This window comes from Myxocyprinus asiaticus, chromosome 17 (assembly GCF_019703515.2).
Source record: "Myxocyprinus asiaticus isolate MX2 ecotype Aquarium Trade chromosome 17, UBuf_Myxa_2, whole genome shotgun sequence".
Lineage (NCBI taxonomy): Eukaryota > Metazoa > Chordata > Actinopteri > Cypriniformes > Catostomidae > Myxocyprinus > Myxocyprinus asiaticus.
In genome coordinates, this window is record NC_059360.1 from 18,403,712 (window position 1) to 18,421,088 (window position 17,377).

The 17,377-nt window shown below is 39.1% G+C and overlaps 1 protein-coding gene across 5 annotated transcripts in view; it reads left to right on the forward strand.

Moving 5' to 3' along the window:
- Positions 1-12,521, forward strand: part of LOC127455039 (dystrobrevin beta-like) — an 89,283-nt gene extending 76,762 nt beyond the window's left edge. For 3 of the 5 annotated variants that reach the window (XM_051722589.1, XM_051722587.1, XM_051722588.1), the window contains exons 18-21: positions 9,238-9,397; positions 10,216-10,305; positions 10,389-10,442; positions 10,850-12,521. In XM_051722589.1, coding sequence (XP_051578549.1) covers positions 9,238-9,397; positions 10,216-10,305; positions 10,389-10,442; positions 10,850-10,899 — 354 coding nt within the window. In that variant the 3' untranslated portion in view covers positions 10,900-12,521. The remainder of the gene's footprint in view (positions 1-9,237; positions 9,398-10,215; positions 10,306-10,388; positions 10,443-10,849) is intronic. The other 2 variants (XM_051722590.1, XM_051722591.1) reach the window with 1 other exon arrangement.
- Positions 12,522-17,377: the final 4,856 nt, after the last annotated feature.

A 17,377-nucleotide genomic window follows, 5' to 3' on the forward strand; every position in this document is an offset into this window, starting at 1 on the left:
CACGCCCCTTTTCTACCATTCTTTTTCTCTTAAAGGCACTCGCATACTTCTCTGTAAGCTCTCAGGCCAGATAGATGCATGGAGAATGCATGACATGAAGACAACCTAAATATATACTGTAGATCAGGGGTCTTTACCTTACCTTACTGGTGAATATAGCAAAACAGTTGGGTTCCGAAAGTAAAGTAAAAATCCCATTAATTTTTTTTTCCGGCGAGAATTGTTGAACTTGTCGGCAATGCTGACGAAGGTTGTTGCTGACTTGGAGGATCTTGCTGTAATACGTTGATCGATCACTGCCATGGAGATGAAATTCAGCGAGGTGGTTACAAGAGTGGGGGATGCCGAGAAACGGATCGATTATCTGGAGTCATCGGAGAGGGAATTAGCTGCTAATCCGCTAGTGACCATGGTGGATTTGGAGCGCGTCTGGGAAAAGTTGGAGGATATGGAAAATCGTAGTCGGCGGAATAATGTCCGGATTGTTGGAATTCCTAAGGCCGAGGAAGGTTGGGATATGGTGAAATTCCTGGAAGGGCTCCTTCTGAGTCTGCTCGATATAACAGGCCATAAGCTGGAAATCGAATGAGCTCACAGGGTTCCAGCTCGACGATCCGCTGAGGAAGACAGGCCCTGATAAATTCTGGCCAAATTTCTGAGATCATCCGATAAAGATTTTGTGTTAAGCAAGGCGAGAAGTAAAGGAAGGCTTTCTTGGAAGAAACACAGCATTTTCTTGTTCCCAGACTTTGCAAATTCGACAAGAGAGAAACGTGATTGTTTCAAGGAATGCAAGAAACTCTTACATCAACGGAAGGTTGCTTTTGCACTGATGTTCCCGTCCAAACTGAGAATAGATGCTAAGGTTGGCCGCAAAATATTTACATGTCCCCAACAAGCGATGTCCTTCATAAAGTCAATGGACTGAGTAAGTTATTTTGTGGTACTCACGTTGCAGCCAAGTGGACCGACTCACTGAAAATTCACAAAATTCTCATCGTCCGAGAAAACTGAACGCCTTTTTCATTTCTTTTTGTGCTGGTTCCGCCTGGTGACTGGAGTTTGTTTTGTGTAGTAACACTCCTTCGGGACAGTGTTGTGGATGAGTCTGCACATTCTTTGTGCTTATGCCTCCTATTGGTTGGAGTTTGTTTTGTGGGGTATTTCTTGCAAGTCATTGGAGTGATTAGGTTATTTGTTGCACTCATGTAACAGCCGAATGGGCTGGCTCACTGAACATTCGTTTGACTGTCCGAGGAAACTGAACGGCCCTTTTTTTTTTTTTTTTTTGTGCTGGTTCCGCTAGCGGCTGGAGTTTGTTGTGTGGAGGAACACACCTTCGGGACAGTTATGTGAATTAATCTACACATTCTTTGTGTTTATTCCGACTATTGGCTGGAGTTTGCTTTATAGATTATCTTCTGTTATGTAATTCTGTCTCACAAAATTTTTATAGAAACACCGGACTTGAGCAATCCGACGGCAAAGTTGTCGCGGGGGCTCTCGTAGGCGTACATGGACTGTTTCAGTTTAGAGGGATGGACGCCAGTTGGCGCTGTCGTGCGCGGGGTTAATGCACATGTTTTTCTTTTTTCTGTTTGTTTGGTTCAGGGGGAAGTTCAGGGTTTGATTGTTGCACTAATGTTGGAATGTGGTCTTTATAATATTTTTAACACACAATCTATTTTTTCTAATATGCCAAAATGTCAAATGTTAATAGGAGTGGATTGTCTCTCTCCACGTGGAATGTGAATGGGTTGGGGCACCCCATAAAAAGAAGGAAGGTTATGTCTCTTCTTAAATGGAAGAAATACGATATAGTGTTTCTTCAAGAAATGCAACTTTCTCCTTAGGAAGCTGAAAAATTTTGGAAGAAATGGGGTGGACATGTTTTCTTTAGTGCTGTCTCAAGTAAGAGCAGGGGAGTCATTACACTGATAAGTATTACAATTCAAATATCTCAAACAGATTAAAGATAAATTAGGAAGAGTCGTTATTGTTTTAGCAGAAATTCAGGGGCAAAGTCTTATTTTGGCTAATATTTACGTGCCTAACGTTGATGATCAGGGCTTTTTTATAGATCTTGAAGGAATGTTGCAAGCTGATGGCACCCCTCATGATATAATATTGGGAGGAGACTTTAATCTTTTGATGGACTCAGTCCTTGATCATAGTGATGTAAAAGTGTGTAAGCCCCCTAGAGCAACACTGACGCTTCACAGGATGTGTAAAAATTTTGGTCTTGTAGGGACTATACATTTTTTTCATCAGTCCATAAGATTTATTCTAGAATAGATTTTTTTTATATCTAAGTACCTCATTTCATCTGTTGTTGATTGCTCAATTGGAAACATTTTAGTCTCAGATCACGCCCTGGTGAGTTTAGAGGTGTTGCCGCATATGGAGAAAAGGAAATCATATAGTTGGCGCTTTAATGTATCCCTTTTACAAAATCCTGAATTCCAACAAATGTTAAAGGCTGAAATCAGTGTCTATATGGAGACCAACTGGTCCTCAGTATCCTCTGTGGGCGTGGCTTGGGAGGCACTTAAGGCGGTTCTTAGGGGTCGGGTCATACAGTATGCCTCATTCACCAAAAAATCCAAAGCACGAGAACTCGTGGAGTTGGAAGGGAATATTAAAAGTGCCGAGGCAGAGCTGAAGCGCCAAATGTTGTCTGATGGACTCAATTAAAATACAGATATAATACTATTTTGTAGACATTTTGGAGACAGTCATATTTTGAATCGGGGGACAAAGCAGGAAAACCTCTGGCTAGATATATAAAACAGAGAGAGTATTTTTCTACCATTCCCTTAGTGAAATTTGCTGGTGGCAAAATATTTACCTCAGCCATTGATATCAATAATGCTTTTAAAGAATTCTATCGTGATAGTTCCACGTCTTCGTTTACTGATGAAGATATTAGAAACTTTGTGGAACCATTAGAACTCCCTAAACTGACAAATGAGCAAAAAAATTATCTTGTTTCTAAGATAAACTTGGAGGAGCTTGGCGAGGTAAGTAAGGCCTTGCCTACAGGCAAGGCTCCGGGTCCAGATTGCTTTGCCGCTGAGTTTTTTAGATCTTATGCTACAGAATTGGTTCCACTTTTGCTAGAAGTTTATTCGGAATCATTAAAGAATGGAAAGCTTCCGCCAGCCATGACACAAGCCCTGATCAGTCTGATTCTTAAAAAGGACAAAGATCTAAGCGAGTGAAAGAGTTACCGTCCAATTTCCTTGATCCAGCTAGACGTTAAAATATTGTCAAAAATTTTGGCTAACCGATTAAGTAAAGTTATGACATCTCTATACATATAGATCAGGTGGGGTATATTCTGGGCCGTAGCTCTTCTGATAACATTAGGCATTTCATCAATATCATGTGGTCAGTGGTGAATGATCAGACTCCGGTCGCTGCCATCTCGCTTGATGCCGAAAAGTCATTTGATATGATAGAATGGGATTATCTTTTTAAGATTTTGGAAATGTATGGGTTTGGGAATACGTTTATTGGATGGATTAAGTTACTTTATAGACACCAAGTAGTGGTGGTACAAACAAATGGATTAATTTCAGATTACTTTACTCTGGATAGGGGCACCCGGCAGGATTGCCCTCTTCCCCCATTATTGTTCTGTCTTGCCCTGGAACCATTAGAAGCCACGATAAGAAAGGAGGATTATTTTCTAGGGGTGATGGCGGGAGGTGTGGTGCATAAGCTTTTGCTTTACGCAGATGATATTTTATTATTCGTCTCCGACCCTACTAGATCTATGCCTTGCCTCCACAGAATAATTAATTCCTTTTCTAAGTTCTTGGGATACAGAGTTAATTGTTCTAAATCCGAAGCTTTGGCCCTGACAGCGTACTGCCCAGTAACGGCTTTCGAGCCGAGCGCCTTCCAGTGGCCCAAACAGGGCATTAAGTATTTGGGGATTTTATTCCCAGCAAATTTGTGTGATTTAGTTAGAGTTAATTTTGACCCTTTAATAAAAACGTTTTCAAGCGATGTGGGCATGTGGGCTTCATTACATTTACCTATGATTGGGAAGGTTAATGTTATTAAAATGAATTGTATTCCAAAATTTAACTACCTGCTACAATCTCTCCCTGTAGATTTCCCCCTCTCTTATTTCAAGCAATTTGATAGCATAGTGAAGTCCTGCCTTTGGAATGGTAAGCGTCCCAGATTGCATTTCAATAAGTTAAGTTCTTTGCCGATTGACAAAGGTGGGCTAGGCCTACCCAAGACTTTGTTTTATTACTATGCGTTCAGTCTCAGACATTTGGCTCATTGGTCTCTTCCACCTGAGAGAGCCCCTCCCTGGTTTCGTACTGAACAGGAAGTTCTTGCCCCTATTTCGCCATTGCAAAGCCTCTCTATTAAACTAACCAGAGAAGTTAAGTCACACCCCGTTATTTCGCATGTACACTCGATATGGACAAAAGTGTCCAGAATGTTTAAATCGGACATTTATTTAAATGTTGCCTCAAGCATATGGCAGAACCCAAGATTGTCTATCAGTAAGTCCCCTTTCTGCTGGTCAGAGTGGACTGGGAGGGGGGTTACTACACTCGGTGATCTATATGAGAGTGGAGTGTTGAAATCGTTTGAAAATCTGGTTCAACATTTTGGGATCCCCAGATCTCAGTTTTATAGATATTTACAACTGCGCCACCTTCTTTGTACTGTCTTTGGAAGCAGCACACACCCCCCTAAAGCAGCAGATACTCTAGGAGAGGTGATTACTGCTTTTGGAAAAGGTCATGAGGCATAAGTGTATTACTCCCTGTTAATTCAGAGTTTGGGGGACAGAGCTTTAACCTCTCTTAAGAGAGTATAGGAGAAAGACTTCAACTTGGTATTGGAGGAGGGAGTGTGGGCTAGGAGTCTAAAAAACGTTAAGTCTGCATCTAGAGATGCAAGGGTGTTTCTTATGCAATTCAAAATTCAAGATTCTATTGGACCCCCTCTAGATTGTATAGGCTTGGTCTTAAAGACACCCACCTGCTGGCGATGCCAATCAGAGGATGGAGACATGGCCCATGTCTTTTGGTGGTGTGTTGAGATCCAGAAATTCTGGTTGAAGGTTCAGAATTTTGTGTCTGATGTGGTAGGCACTCGGGTTTCGTTTTGCCCCAGACTTTGTGTTCTGGGCGATGGGGCGGTCATTGATGTAGGGGATAGTCATATGTGGGGTTTAAATGTTGTTTTTATATATACACTACCGGTCAAAAGTTTTGAAACACTTACTCATTCTTTATTATAATTTTTTTTCACATTTTAGAATAATAGTAAAGTCATTAAAACTCTGGAGTAACATAAATGGAACTATGGGAATTATGTTGTGACTAAACAAAATCCAAAATAAATCAAAACTGTGTTATATTTTAGCATCTTCAAAGTAGTCACCCTTTGCCTAGAATTTTCAGAAATGTACTCTTGACATTTTCTCAACCAGCTTCTTGAGGTAACACCCTGGGATACTTTTTAAACAGTATTGAAGGAGTTCCCATCTATATGCTGGGCACTTAGTGGCTGCTTTTCTTTATTATTTGGTCCAAGTCATCAATTTCAAAAACTTTTTTTTTTTTAATTACAATTTAGATTTATAATGAAATAAATTAATATGGTGGCACAATTATATTTTTGTCTACAAAACTAATTTCAAACATTTAAGCATACGCCTTCAGATCAAAAGATTTTTAAGATCATGAGAAACATTTCGGTCAAGTGTATCAAAACTTTTGACCGGTAGTGTATATGTTTTGCATCTTGTTATTGGATGATTTAATAAAAAAATACAAATAAAATGTTGCCTCGAGCATATGGCTGAACCCAAAATTATGTATTAATAATTCCCCTTTCTGCTGGTCAAAGTGAATTGTGAGGGGGGTTACTACACTCGGTGACCTATATGAGAGCGGAGTGTTGAGATCCTTTGAATTTTTGGTTCAACATTTTGGGATTCCCAGATCTCAGTTTTTTAGGTATTTACAGCTGCGCCACCTTCTCTGTACTATTTTTGGGATTAGCATACACCCCCCTAAATCGGCAGACACTCTGGGAGGGGTGATTACTGCTTTTGGAAAAGGTCATGAGGCATCAGTGTATTACTCCCTGCTAATTCAGAGTCTGGGGGACAGAGCTTTAACTTCTCTCAAGAGATTATGGGAGAAAGATTTAAACTTGGTACTGGAGAAGGGAGTGTGGGCTAGGATTCTAAAAAACGTCAAATCTGCATCTAGAGATGCAAGAGTGTGCCTAATGGTGCGTTCACATACAACGCGAAGCGAGCATTTCGCGTGGCGCGATTACATACAAAGTCAATGCAAAGATGCGAATAGATGCGAATTCGTGCTGGGCGGCGCGAATGACGCGACTCGAATATGCGAAATCGCTTCATTCGCATATTCGCGTGAGTTGAAATGTTGTAACTCGAGCGAGAAATTCACATGACGCATTGTCGCAAAAGCCTATCAGCATTGAGATTGTCCGGATGTCACTGACGTACTGACGTAGAAGCAGAAGAGATCTGGAAAAAAGGTTGAAAAAATTGTTGTAGCGGTGTGTGGGCACCTGGAATTGTATGACACAACATCATACATGTACAGAGACCAGACGAAGCAGCAGTCATCCAGACGCAGTTCCTGGAGAAGGCGGTGAAATTCACCAAGCTGTATGCGCCTCAGGATGATATCATGGACCCAAACATGACGGTGTTTGGTTTTCCGACGTATCTGGGACTTCCACAACAGATACGGAGCAGCAATCGTTGTGATATCAGCCATGGTTGATGGCGGAAAGGTAATTTTCATAGAAGCCCCTCCTCCTGTCCTTTTCCGGAAGAGAAGGGGGAATACTCGCGGGTCCGCGTTACTCGTGCGAGTTTAAACACAAATTTATAATCCAGCGGTCAAACTCGCGCAAGCAATGCAATGCGAAAATTGTCTTCATGTTGTATGTGAACGCACCATTATGCAATTCAAGATTTTACATCGATTCTATTGGACCCCTCTAGATTGTATAGGCTTGGTCTTAAAGACACACCCACCTGCTGCCGATGCCAATCAGAGGATGGAGACACAACCCATGTCTTTTGGTGGTGTGTTAAGATCCAAGAATTTTGGTTGAAGGTTCAGAGTTTTATGTGTGATGTATTGGGCACTCGAGTTTCATTTTGCCCCAGACTCTGTATTTCGGGTGATGGGGTGGTCATCGATGTAGAGAATAGACACAAAGAGTTGGGTCCTAACCAGTGTCATGATCACCAGACAGATAATTTTAAGGGGATGGAGGTCGTCTGGAGCGCCCTCATTTCAGGTGTGGTGCTCGGAGATGGGGAGGGTGGCGGCTTTTGAAGAAGGGTCATTTGGAAGACTGGAGAAATTGGACTCATTTGGGGGGAAATGGGGCGGATATCTGGCGTTTTTGGAGGGCTCTCGGGGAGGGGCAGTGGAGAGAGAGGTGTAGTTGTCAATATGTGTGATTATCATATTATTACTATTTTTTTTTGTGTGTGTGTATGTGTGTGTGTGTGTGTGTGTGTATAATCATGTATGACCACTGGGATGTTGTTGGGGGCCAGGGTGGGGTTGGGGATTGGGAGCGGTAATAGTGGGGGTTAATTGTTGATTCTGTGTATATGTTTAATCTATGAATCAATAAAAAATTGTTAATTAGAAATAATAACATACGAATTATTGTATTATTCTGGTACATACTGAATACGTATGTGATACCTCGCCAAGCTCCTCCAAGGTTATCTCAGAAACAAGATAATTTTTTTGCTCATTCGTCAGTTTAGGGAGTTCTAATGGTTCCACAAAGTTTCTAATATCTTCATCAGTAAACGAAGATGTGGAACTATCAAGATCGAATTCTTTAAAAGCATTATTGATATCAATGGCTGAGGTAAATATTTCACCACCAGCAAATTTCACTAAGGGAATAGTAGAAAAATACTCTCTTGGTTTTATATATCTAGCCAGAAAAAAGTATGTGAACCCCAAGGCTAATGACATAAACAAAAGCTAATTAGAGTCAGGAGTTGGCAAAACCTGACTTCAGATGAATGAAACGAGATTTGAAACGTGGACCATACCTTGCCAAAAGAGATCTCAAAAGACCTACGATCAAGAATTGTTGCTTTGCATAAAGCTGGAAAGGGTTGCAAATTATCTCGAAGAGCTTATATATTTATCTGTCCACAGTTAGACAAATTGTCTATAAATGGAGATGATTTAGTACTGTGGCTACTCTCCCTAGAATTGGCCATCCAGCCAAGATGACTCAAAGGGCACACCGCAGAATGCTCAATTAGGTCAAACAGAACCCTAGAGTGACAGCTAAAGACTTGAAGGAATAATTGGAACTGGTTGACATCTCTGTTCATGAGTCTACTGTACGGAAAACATTAAACAAGCATAGTGTCCATGGCAGAACACCACAAAGGAAGCCGTTACAAAAACATTGCTGCTCGTCTGAAGTTTGCCAAAGATCAACTTGACAGTCCACAGCGCTACTGGGAAAATGTTTTGTGGACTGAGGAAACGGTTGAATTGTTTGTGAGGAATACACAGCACAACATAAGGCATAAAAAGGGCGCCGTACACCAACATGAAAACATCATCCCAACAGTGAATTACAGTGTAGGTAGCATCATGATTTGCTGCTTCAGGACCTCTTGCCATCATCGAGGGAAAAATTAATTCACAAGTTTATCAAGATATCCTACAGAATAATGTCCTAATATCCTAAGAATATGGCTTAAGCAGCTCTGCGCTGGTTGGTTTTGTTCATGGCTTAGAACTCTTTTATGAAGAATTTTATGAAACCTGTTGCATTCTATATAGAGACAGTGCAGAGACATGCTGTTACATATGGTATAAAATTGGTAATGCATTTTAAGCCTGGCCTATAATAACATGTGTGTATTTCCATATGAATGTTTATACATTCTTTTTATTTTTATGCTTATTATGCAAAGGCATTAAAATAATCATTAATTATATACTGAGTCATATACTTTATATTTTACGTTACATTTTAATATAGCAGGAACAATGGAACATTTAGCTCAACTTTCTGCTCTAGCAGCCTTCTGCTGATGGGCGTTCATTTGGGGAACAAGGGACCAAGGGAGGTTCAGGTTACTACACAACTAGAGTAATTTCTTCTTTCTCTACCCTACTAGTAGCTAAACATTCTTCCACCAACCCCCTCCTGCAGGCTCAGACGGGGGGTTCGCCCCACTCCTCTCCCAGCCACAGTGCCAGTTGCACCATGCCTATGCCCATCCGCTCCACCTCAGCCGGCTCAACCCCCACACACACGCCGCAGGACTGCCTGGCAGGGGTTGGAGATGATGTGCTGGATGCCTTCTCTCAGGGTGAGGAGACTGAGGCTATGCACACCACAGATCATCAAATCTGCATTCTGATAGCAGTAAAAGTTAACATAAAAAATTAAAGGAACAGTTCATCCTAAAAGAAAAATTCTGTTCCAAACCCATATGATTATTTGTCTTCAGTGGGATATGTTTACCAGAATGTTCGAGCTGATCTCTTCCATACAATTAAAGTGGATGGAGGCTGGGTCTGTGAAGCTGAAAAAGAACAAATACTGCACACATAAAACACAATAATAATAATAGGTCTAATATAACACAATATAGTTGCATTAAAGTAGTCCATATGACTCCTGTGCAAAATGATAAGTATTCTGAAGCCACACAATAGCTTTGTGTGAGAAAAAGATTGAAATTTGAATAGTTATTCACTTTAAATCTTCCCCTTTTTATTTGGTTACGAGATGCATGCAAACCAAGGCTGTTCTGCATCATTCGTCATGACATACCATATTTCAATATTTTTCCTTGTTAGGCGGATACAAATGAGACTTGAGAGCTAAGACGGAGGGCAAAATGATTAGTTATTATCGGTTATAAGTGATTTAATGGCTTCAGAAGACTTGGAATATAGTGCAAATATCATGTGAATTACTTTTATGGTGCTTTTTGTCATTTTTGGTAATCGACAGTGCCGTCCCTATTCAATTTCATTGTAGAGCACACTAGACTTCTCCTTTTGGGTTAGAAAGAAATAGTTATGTAGGTTTGAAATAACATTAGGGTGATTAAAAGATTACTTTTTTAGTAAAATTTTTTAAGTTCAGAATATTGTGATCTGAATTTCCTTTTTCTTCCAGGTGTACCAAGAAATCTCCGTAACGATCTTTTGGTGGCTGCAGACTCCATCACAAATACGATGTCGTCACTAGTGAAAGAACTTCACTCAGGTACACTTGTATGCTTGCCTCTGATCTCTGTAGTACTTCATCCATTGTGTTAATGGTAATTGAATCATTTTTAAATCTCACAGTGGATGACAGGCTGGAGGAAGAGGAGGAGAACATGCGAAATGGAAGAGAGAAGGGTGAGTCATAGTAGCCTCATTTGCAGTTTTACCCCTATTGCCTTAAAGAAAGATCAACTTTTACTTTGATTTGCTTATAATCTCTTAGAATGATGACCGATTATTTAAACAATTGAAACAGTACAAGTCCAAAGTCCATTTCCCTTTCATATGCTTCCAAGCTATTATTTAAAGGGTTCCAAAATTCCAGCCAACAGAATTAAGTCATTAGTTGTCAGTAGTTTCTTGGTTTGATTTAGGCCTCTTTTCTTCTTTCTAGCTGAGTCAGAGTAAAAGACTATAGAATGTTTCATGTAAGTGTAAATGAGAATGTTGACTAGTCCTGTGTGGTTAATGCAAAAGTTAAACATGTAAATTGTACTGTGATATGGTATTGTCCTCTAACCTTAAGTTTGTCTTTTGTCCAGTATCATCACTGAAGCATCCTGGGAAAAGGCACTTCACTCCTTCATTCTAGACACCTGGATGTGACTGGATGGAACCAGCAACAGCAGAACATCCGTTCTGGCATTAGCACATAGACCAATGCATGCTCTTCCCCAACTGGGTTTCACTATGTGAAGCAAACTCTTCATCACACCTTGCACAGGGCAAGATGTATTTATTAGGAAGTATATATATATATATATATATATATATATATATATATATATATATAGCTCTATATGTCTCTGTATAAATCCATTGTTAATATGTTAATCATGACCTTAAGAGAATGGCTTGTTTGTGCTTTCTTACACAAAAAAAAAAAGAACTTTATGAATTAGTGAATTACTAATCTCAAAAAACGATCGCACTGTGCATCTTTCATGACGTCACTGGGATCATCGAGTTGATCCATGCTGTAGCTATTTTTCACAGATGTTTACTACACAGGAAGCTTTTTTGTATGACTAGTGATGATTATTTGTGTTTGAGTTTTAATGCATGGAGTGGCTCTTCTGGTTAAGCCGGGTGCACACTGTGCAATTATTTTATTTTTTTGTCTGTCCATTATGATTTTTGCTTGTTACGTTGTACGATAAGACCCAGGTAAGATTTTGCATAAAAACCATGGGCAAGACTTAGCAGGTGCAACATCATCGGTAGTTTAAGGCAGACTGTACAATATACATTTTGGGACTTTGAACCCAATTAAAAGCATTGAATAATGATCAACCGTGTCACGTTTAGACATCTTCATTGATACGCAAAATTGGAAAAGTACCGCAAACAAGCATTAAACACTAAATCTTTATTAGTCGGCCATCGTAAAACATCACAAAGCAGTCATAGTGTGCTTGCGTCGAAAGCACCTGTATGTGCTTGTGGTCAAAAGAATGCTCGACCATGCGTGAGACGTAATGGCACGCAGAAAAATTCATTACACTCTAGCCTTTAGACATTTCGATCCTCGTCCGAGTCCTCACTTTGGTGATGTAATGCAACATGGACTGTTGAATAGTAGTCCGCTGTGAAGTCCAAATCAGTCCAAGTCAGCAAGTCCATATGAAGTGTGCCATATGGGACAGGGCCAAAGTCTCCTGATTTTTGCCCTACGACACATAAAATCTTTTTTCAAATTCCGAAATGTGCTAATTTTGCTAAATTGTGGACTGAATTGTAATGTGCACCGGGCTTTAGGTGGAGAAGGCTTGTATTTGCTCTGCATGTGAAGTTAATTCTGACCAACGTTAGTGATGCTTGCCACGTCCTCTCATCATCTAGCATCATCCTTTAAAATGCTGCTTCTTCTGCACTACATGCATCGGAACCACCATATATCAGGGATGTCTTGTAGAGCTTGCTGTTTGTCTGAGATTTCTGCTACTGTGTTACTGTACGTTTAGCCCGTCATTGTGAATGTTGTTTTAGAGCTTTAGTATTTCCTCTTAGTTAGATTATCGCATTTGTATCTATAAAGTTCACAATCTCCAAGGGACTTTGTAAATGTGGATATACTGTACAGTAACCCCAAAAGTTATCTGAATGCTTAAAGTAATAGTTCACCCAAAAATTTAAATTCTCTCATCATTTACTCACCATCCCAGATGCGTATGACTTTCTTTCTACTGCAGAAATCAAACAAAGATTTTTAGAAGAATATTTCAGCTCTGTAGGTCCTTTTAATGCAAGTGAATGGTGGACAGAACTTTAAAGCTCCAAAAAGCACATAAAGGCAGCGTTAGTAATCCATAAGAATCCAGTGGTTTAATCTATGTCTTCAGAAGCGATATGATAGGTGTGGGTGAGAAACAGATCAATATTTCACTACTTTTTTACTATAAATCTCCACTTTCACTTTCAGAATGTAATGGGATTTATAGTAAAAAAAATTTTTTTAAAAAGGACTTAAATGTTTCTCACCCACACCTATCATATCCCTTCAGAAGACATAGATTAAACCACTGGATTCTTATGGATTACTTTTATGATGCCTTTATGTGATTTTTGGAGCTTAAAATGTCTGGTCACCATTCACTTGCATTTTATGGACCTACAGAGCTGAGATATTATTTTAAAAATTGTCGTTTTCATTCTGCAGAAGAAATAAAGTCATACACATCTTTGATGGCATGAGGGTGACTAAATGATGAGAGAATTTTTGTTTGTGGGTGAACTATTCCTTTAAGTGCCTAAATACTTTTTGGGGCCACTGTGTGTATACCATATATAAGTAAACCAGCTTAGCCAGCCATCTTTCAGTGCACACGTCTCTTTCTGTAAATGTTACTTCAAAAGCTTTATTGAGTTAACAGTTATCATGTATACTTGTGTGAAATAAATGAAACCAGTGCTCAGGGACTGTTGAGAGTGGGGGAATGCAGTAGCAACACTTTTGAACAAATGGGTGGAATTTACATTAATTCTACTGAGGTATGTCAAAGATTAGCACAGTTCATAAAACGTTTTATGGAAGTACTGGAATGGCTGAGGGTGGTTAACAGAACTGGTATTGTGCATCAGATGTAGAAATGCATTGTTAGGAAGAGGACAACCTTTCAGGGGCTTAATATATTACTGTTGGGTTGATCTATGAGATTAGATTCTAAAACTTTACTGTTGCGAGGAAGGCGGTTATACTTGCAGTACTTGAATCAGAAGGAATTCAGGTTCAATAATTTTATCTAATTGTTGAAATTGTGTTAATTGTAATTTGTTCTTTGTCGGTTTGGTTTCAAATAAGAAATAACAATAATTGCCATTATATAAAAAAATTTTTGATTATGACTGCGGACATTTGAATGTTAAATTAGATAATTCCATTGAGCGACCGGTTTTGAAGTTTGCAAGTTTTGGTGTAAATTCTCTCTTTGAGGGATAATAGGCATTGATTCATTAGTTTCATTACTTTGTTATTAAACTGTTTATTACATGGTTTATTACACTGTTTAAAAGCTTGTTATACTGTATAAGGAGGTCTCTTGAATGGTTAAAATATAAACAGTAAGGTCTCATTCAACGTTTTATACTGGATAAGAAAGTTTCACTTCTGTAATAGTGGTTGCAATTGTATATTTGCTTTTTCAAATCACTTTTTACATAACATATTCTATGTTTCAAAAAGGTATCAAAGATTGTTTGGAAATGTATCATCATTGTTTAAAGCTGAATGAAAACATGCATAGGGAGCCTTGAAATGACAGTACAAGCATAACCAGTTTTGTCACTGAATGACATTGGACAAACCAGTTTAATTACTCTCAGAAAATTTGATTATATTCCAACATTTGCTACAAATATGAATGCAATCTGATGTACTGTAGGTGTGTGCCTAGATATACTGTATAAAGTGCTGTATAAATAAAATATCCTACACATGTGCAAGTCAGCCATTAGATAAGAGTTTTAGTATGTGACTTAGTCGGAATGCAGTCATTATTTACCTGTGATCTCTGGAAAAAAATATTGTCCTGCTTTTAAAAGTTGTGCCAAACTGTTTGCTGACCTGTAGTGTGTCGTTTAGGTCTTTGTCCTGTGTATTTGTCTGTGTTAAACCACAATTTATTGATTATGAATTTGCTGAAGCAGTCCACTGAGGGTAACTAATAACGGTTGAAACACAATACAGTTTAAGTGGAAGGAACCCTGCTTGAAATAAATTTCAAGCATCATTGCAAATTTATACAGATGGACCTTTGACTGAGGAGCGCCTGTATATTCAGAGTTAGACAAAATTACACTTAAAAACTAAAATGCATAACATTGGGTTTTCATTTAGGCAACTCATGATTTTATTGTTTTCAAAAACCAAAACTATCAGATGAAGTTACAAACACTCTTTAATTCATTTTTATGAATTCATTTTTGTTTTCATGGTTTTGCTGCTGTATACAATTATTAATTGCAATGGTTTACTTCAATATTTAAGTTATGTCACCCCTATGTCTTTTTTGTAAACTATTAAAGGGTAAAATATATGAAAAAAAAAACAAAAAAAAACTTAAGGATAATGAGTGTGTGTGTGCGTATGTTCACAGACAGAAAAAGGTTTCTCCAGCAATATATCAGCTCCATTAGGATTAAGTTTCAAAATTAGTGTATGAGCTATTTACCTTAATGCCACTGACAACCATGAAAATCATACCTTTCTTAAATTTCACTTTTTCCCAAATGCCTCTTTATGCTGGACAGAGAAGGGAAAAAATGCTGTATCCAACTGTGTCATGCAGCAGATAACTGTCTGCGCTCCCATTGTAGTTGCGAGACATAGCGGCACACTGAAAACCAAAATATACTTTGGCCTTAAAGGAATTTTCTGGTTTCAATACAAAAAAAATTAAATCAGCAGTATTTGTGGCATAAGGTTGATTACCACAAAATAAATAAATAAAAATAAAACAATTCGACATCTCTTTATCTTTATAAAAAAAAAAAAAGCAATAATGGAAGTTACAGTGAGGCACTTACAATGGAAGAGAATGGGGCCAATTTTGGGAGGGTTTTAAAGGCAAAAAATGTGAAGCTTATAATTTTATAAAAGCACAAGTTATTTTAATGTTAAAACTTGTGTCTTATTTGAGCTGTAAAGTTGTTTAAATCATAATTTTTGATGTTGTTTTAGGGTTTAAGGCATTGCGTTGTCATGGCAAAGTGGTTGTAAAATTTTATATAACTACACAGAAGTTAGATTTTATATATGTATTTATAAATACTGTATAAATTTAATAAAAGTACAATTATCTTTTAATGAAAGCTTAATCTTATATATCATGTCTATTTTAGTGCTGTCATTCGATTAAAATATTTAATTGCGATTAATCACCGATTTTGAAAGTGCTGAAAATTTACTCTATATATACTTCTTTTCCTGTTAGAATGCATTTATATCCTTAGGAAATAAAACAAATTATGTAACAATAATGTTTTTTTACATTTTCTAAACAAAGCCTTCCAAAGTATAAAGATAGAAATGCACTAAAATAGCACCAATTCAAGTCACTCAAACACTCAACGTTTCCCAAAGTCTAAGTGGAAGCAGTGTTAGTATCGTTAATGGAAACTAGAACTAAATGAAATTTGTTTTTGATAACTGAAATAAATATAAAAAGTGAAACTAAAAACTTGTACTTACTTATTTTGATTGGGGGGGGGGGGGGGTACTATCTCTTAAACCAGGGGTCAGCAACCCATGACTATTTTATTTATATAAATTCTGCAACTGCATTCCAATCTACATCTTGGTGTAATCCTTCCACATGATGAAAACATGCTGCGTGCATGAGCTGAATGGGAGGCTAAACAAAAAGTTAAAATATGACAAGAATGCAGTATCCACAGTTCCTTTACGACTCAGTACAATTGACATTGCATTTATTAATGCATATGGGGAGTGCCTTCTTAAACAGCCTAGTTGAAACCTCTCTACAATAACGCCAATATTATTCTAATATTGGCTATGGTGTTTGAGCCCCACCTGTTTAGGGGCGAAACTGTCCACTATAAAAACAGGTGCACCAACATCATTTCCTCAGAATTTCTTCCTTCAAGACAGAGATCATCTCTTGTCTAGAAGCCCGCTACCTTCACCGTCGATATACACGAGTCAGTGGGCGGAATCTTTGCGGAGAGACTTTCCGCTCCCCTGCAGTGCTCCGGCAAACATCCCACCACCTCACCGCTTGACGCTTCGCTGGTGAACGGGCCTCAGCATCCTGATTCCCTGCAGCATTTCGGCAGGTATTGTGTATCCTTACAAAGCAATTGTATGTATATTGTGTGATATAAATAAAAATATAGATTTATTTATCAATCTAAAAGAGTCACGTACGTGTTCGCCTCTTTCTAAAGATGTCATTCTGTAAATGTTCCTTGTGCGAGAGGCACATCCCACCGTCAGATCAGCATGCATTTACTGTCTGGGCCGCGGCCCTGCAGAGACAGCTCTCATGGAGACAGACTGTCCTCACTGTGAGGGCATGAGTCTCAAGTCGCTTTGCTCATGAATCACCCTCGTTCTGAGGGACGATTCAGCCTCACTCATCCTCCCACCAGCCTCTTCTGTGAGGTCGAGCAGGATGACTTTGAGGTGGTCCTCGTGGTGGCCCCACGAGCCCCTCAATCTCTACGAAGCACATGTTTTCCGATACGCTATGTGCGAGACGAGCTTCGGCCTTCTGAAAGAGTGGGCGGCCTCATCTCGTTCAGCGGTTCTGACGCTGTGGATAATAATGAGGATGTCATGTCTTTCGCTGCATCAGGCGAGTGGTCAGTGAATGATGCTGCCGCCCCTCCCCCCAGTGAGGGCAAGGAATGTGCACGCGCCACTGATAGGGAGATGCTCCACGTCCTTACAAGGGCGGTCGAAGACTTTCACCTTGAGTGGTCTCCCCCAGAGGAACCTGAACAGTCTCGCCTCAATGAATGGTTCCTGCAGTCCGGACGCCGTCAAACGGCAGCGTCCCGCAAATCTGCCCCATTCTTCCCTGAAGTTCATAACAAACTGTCTAAGTCCT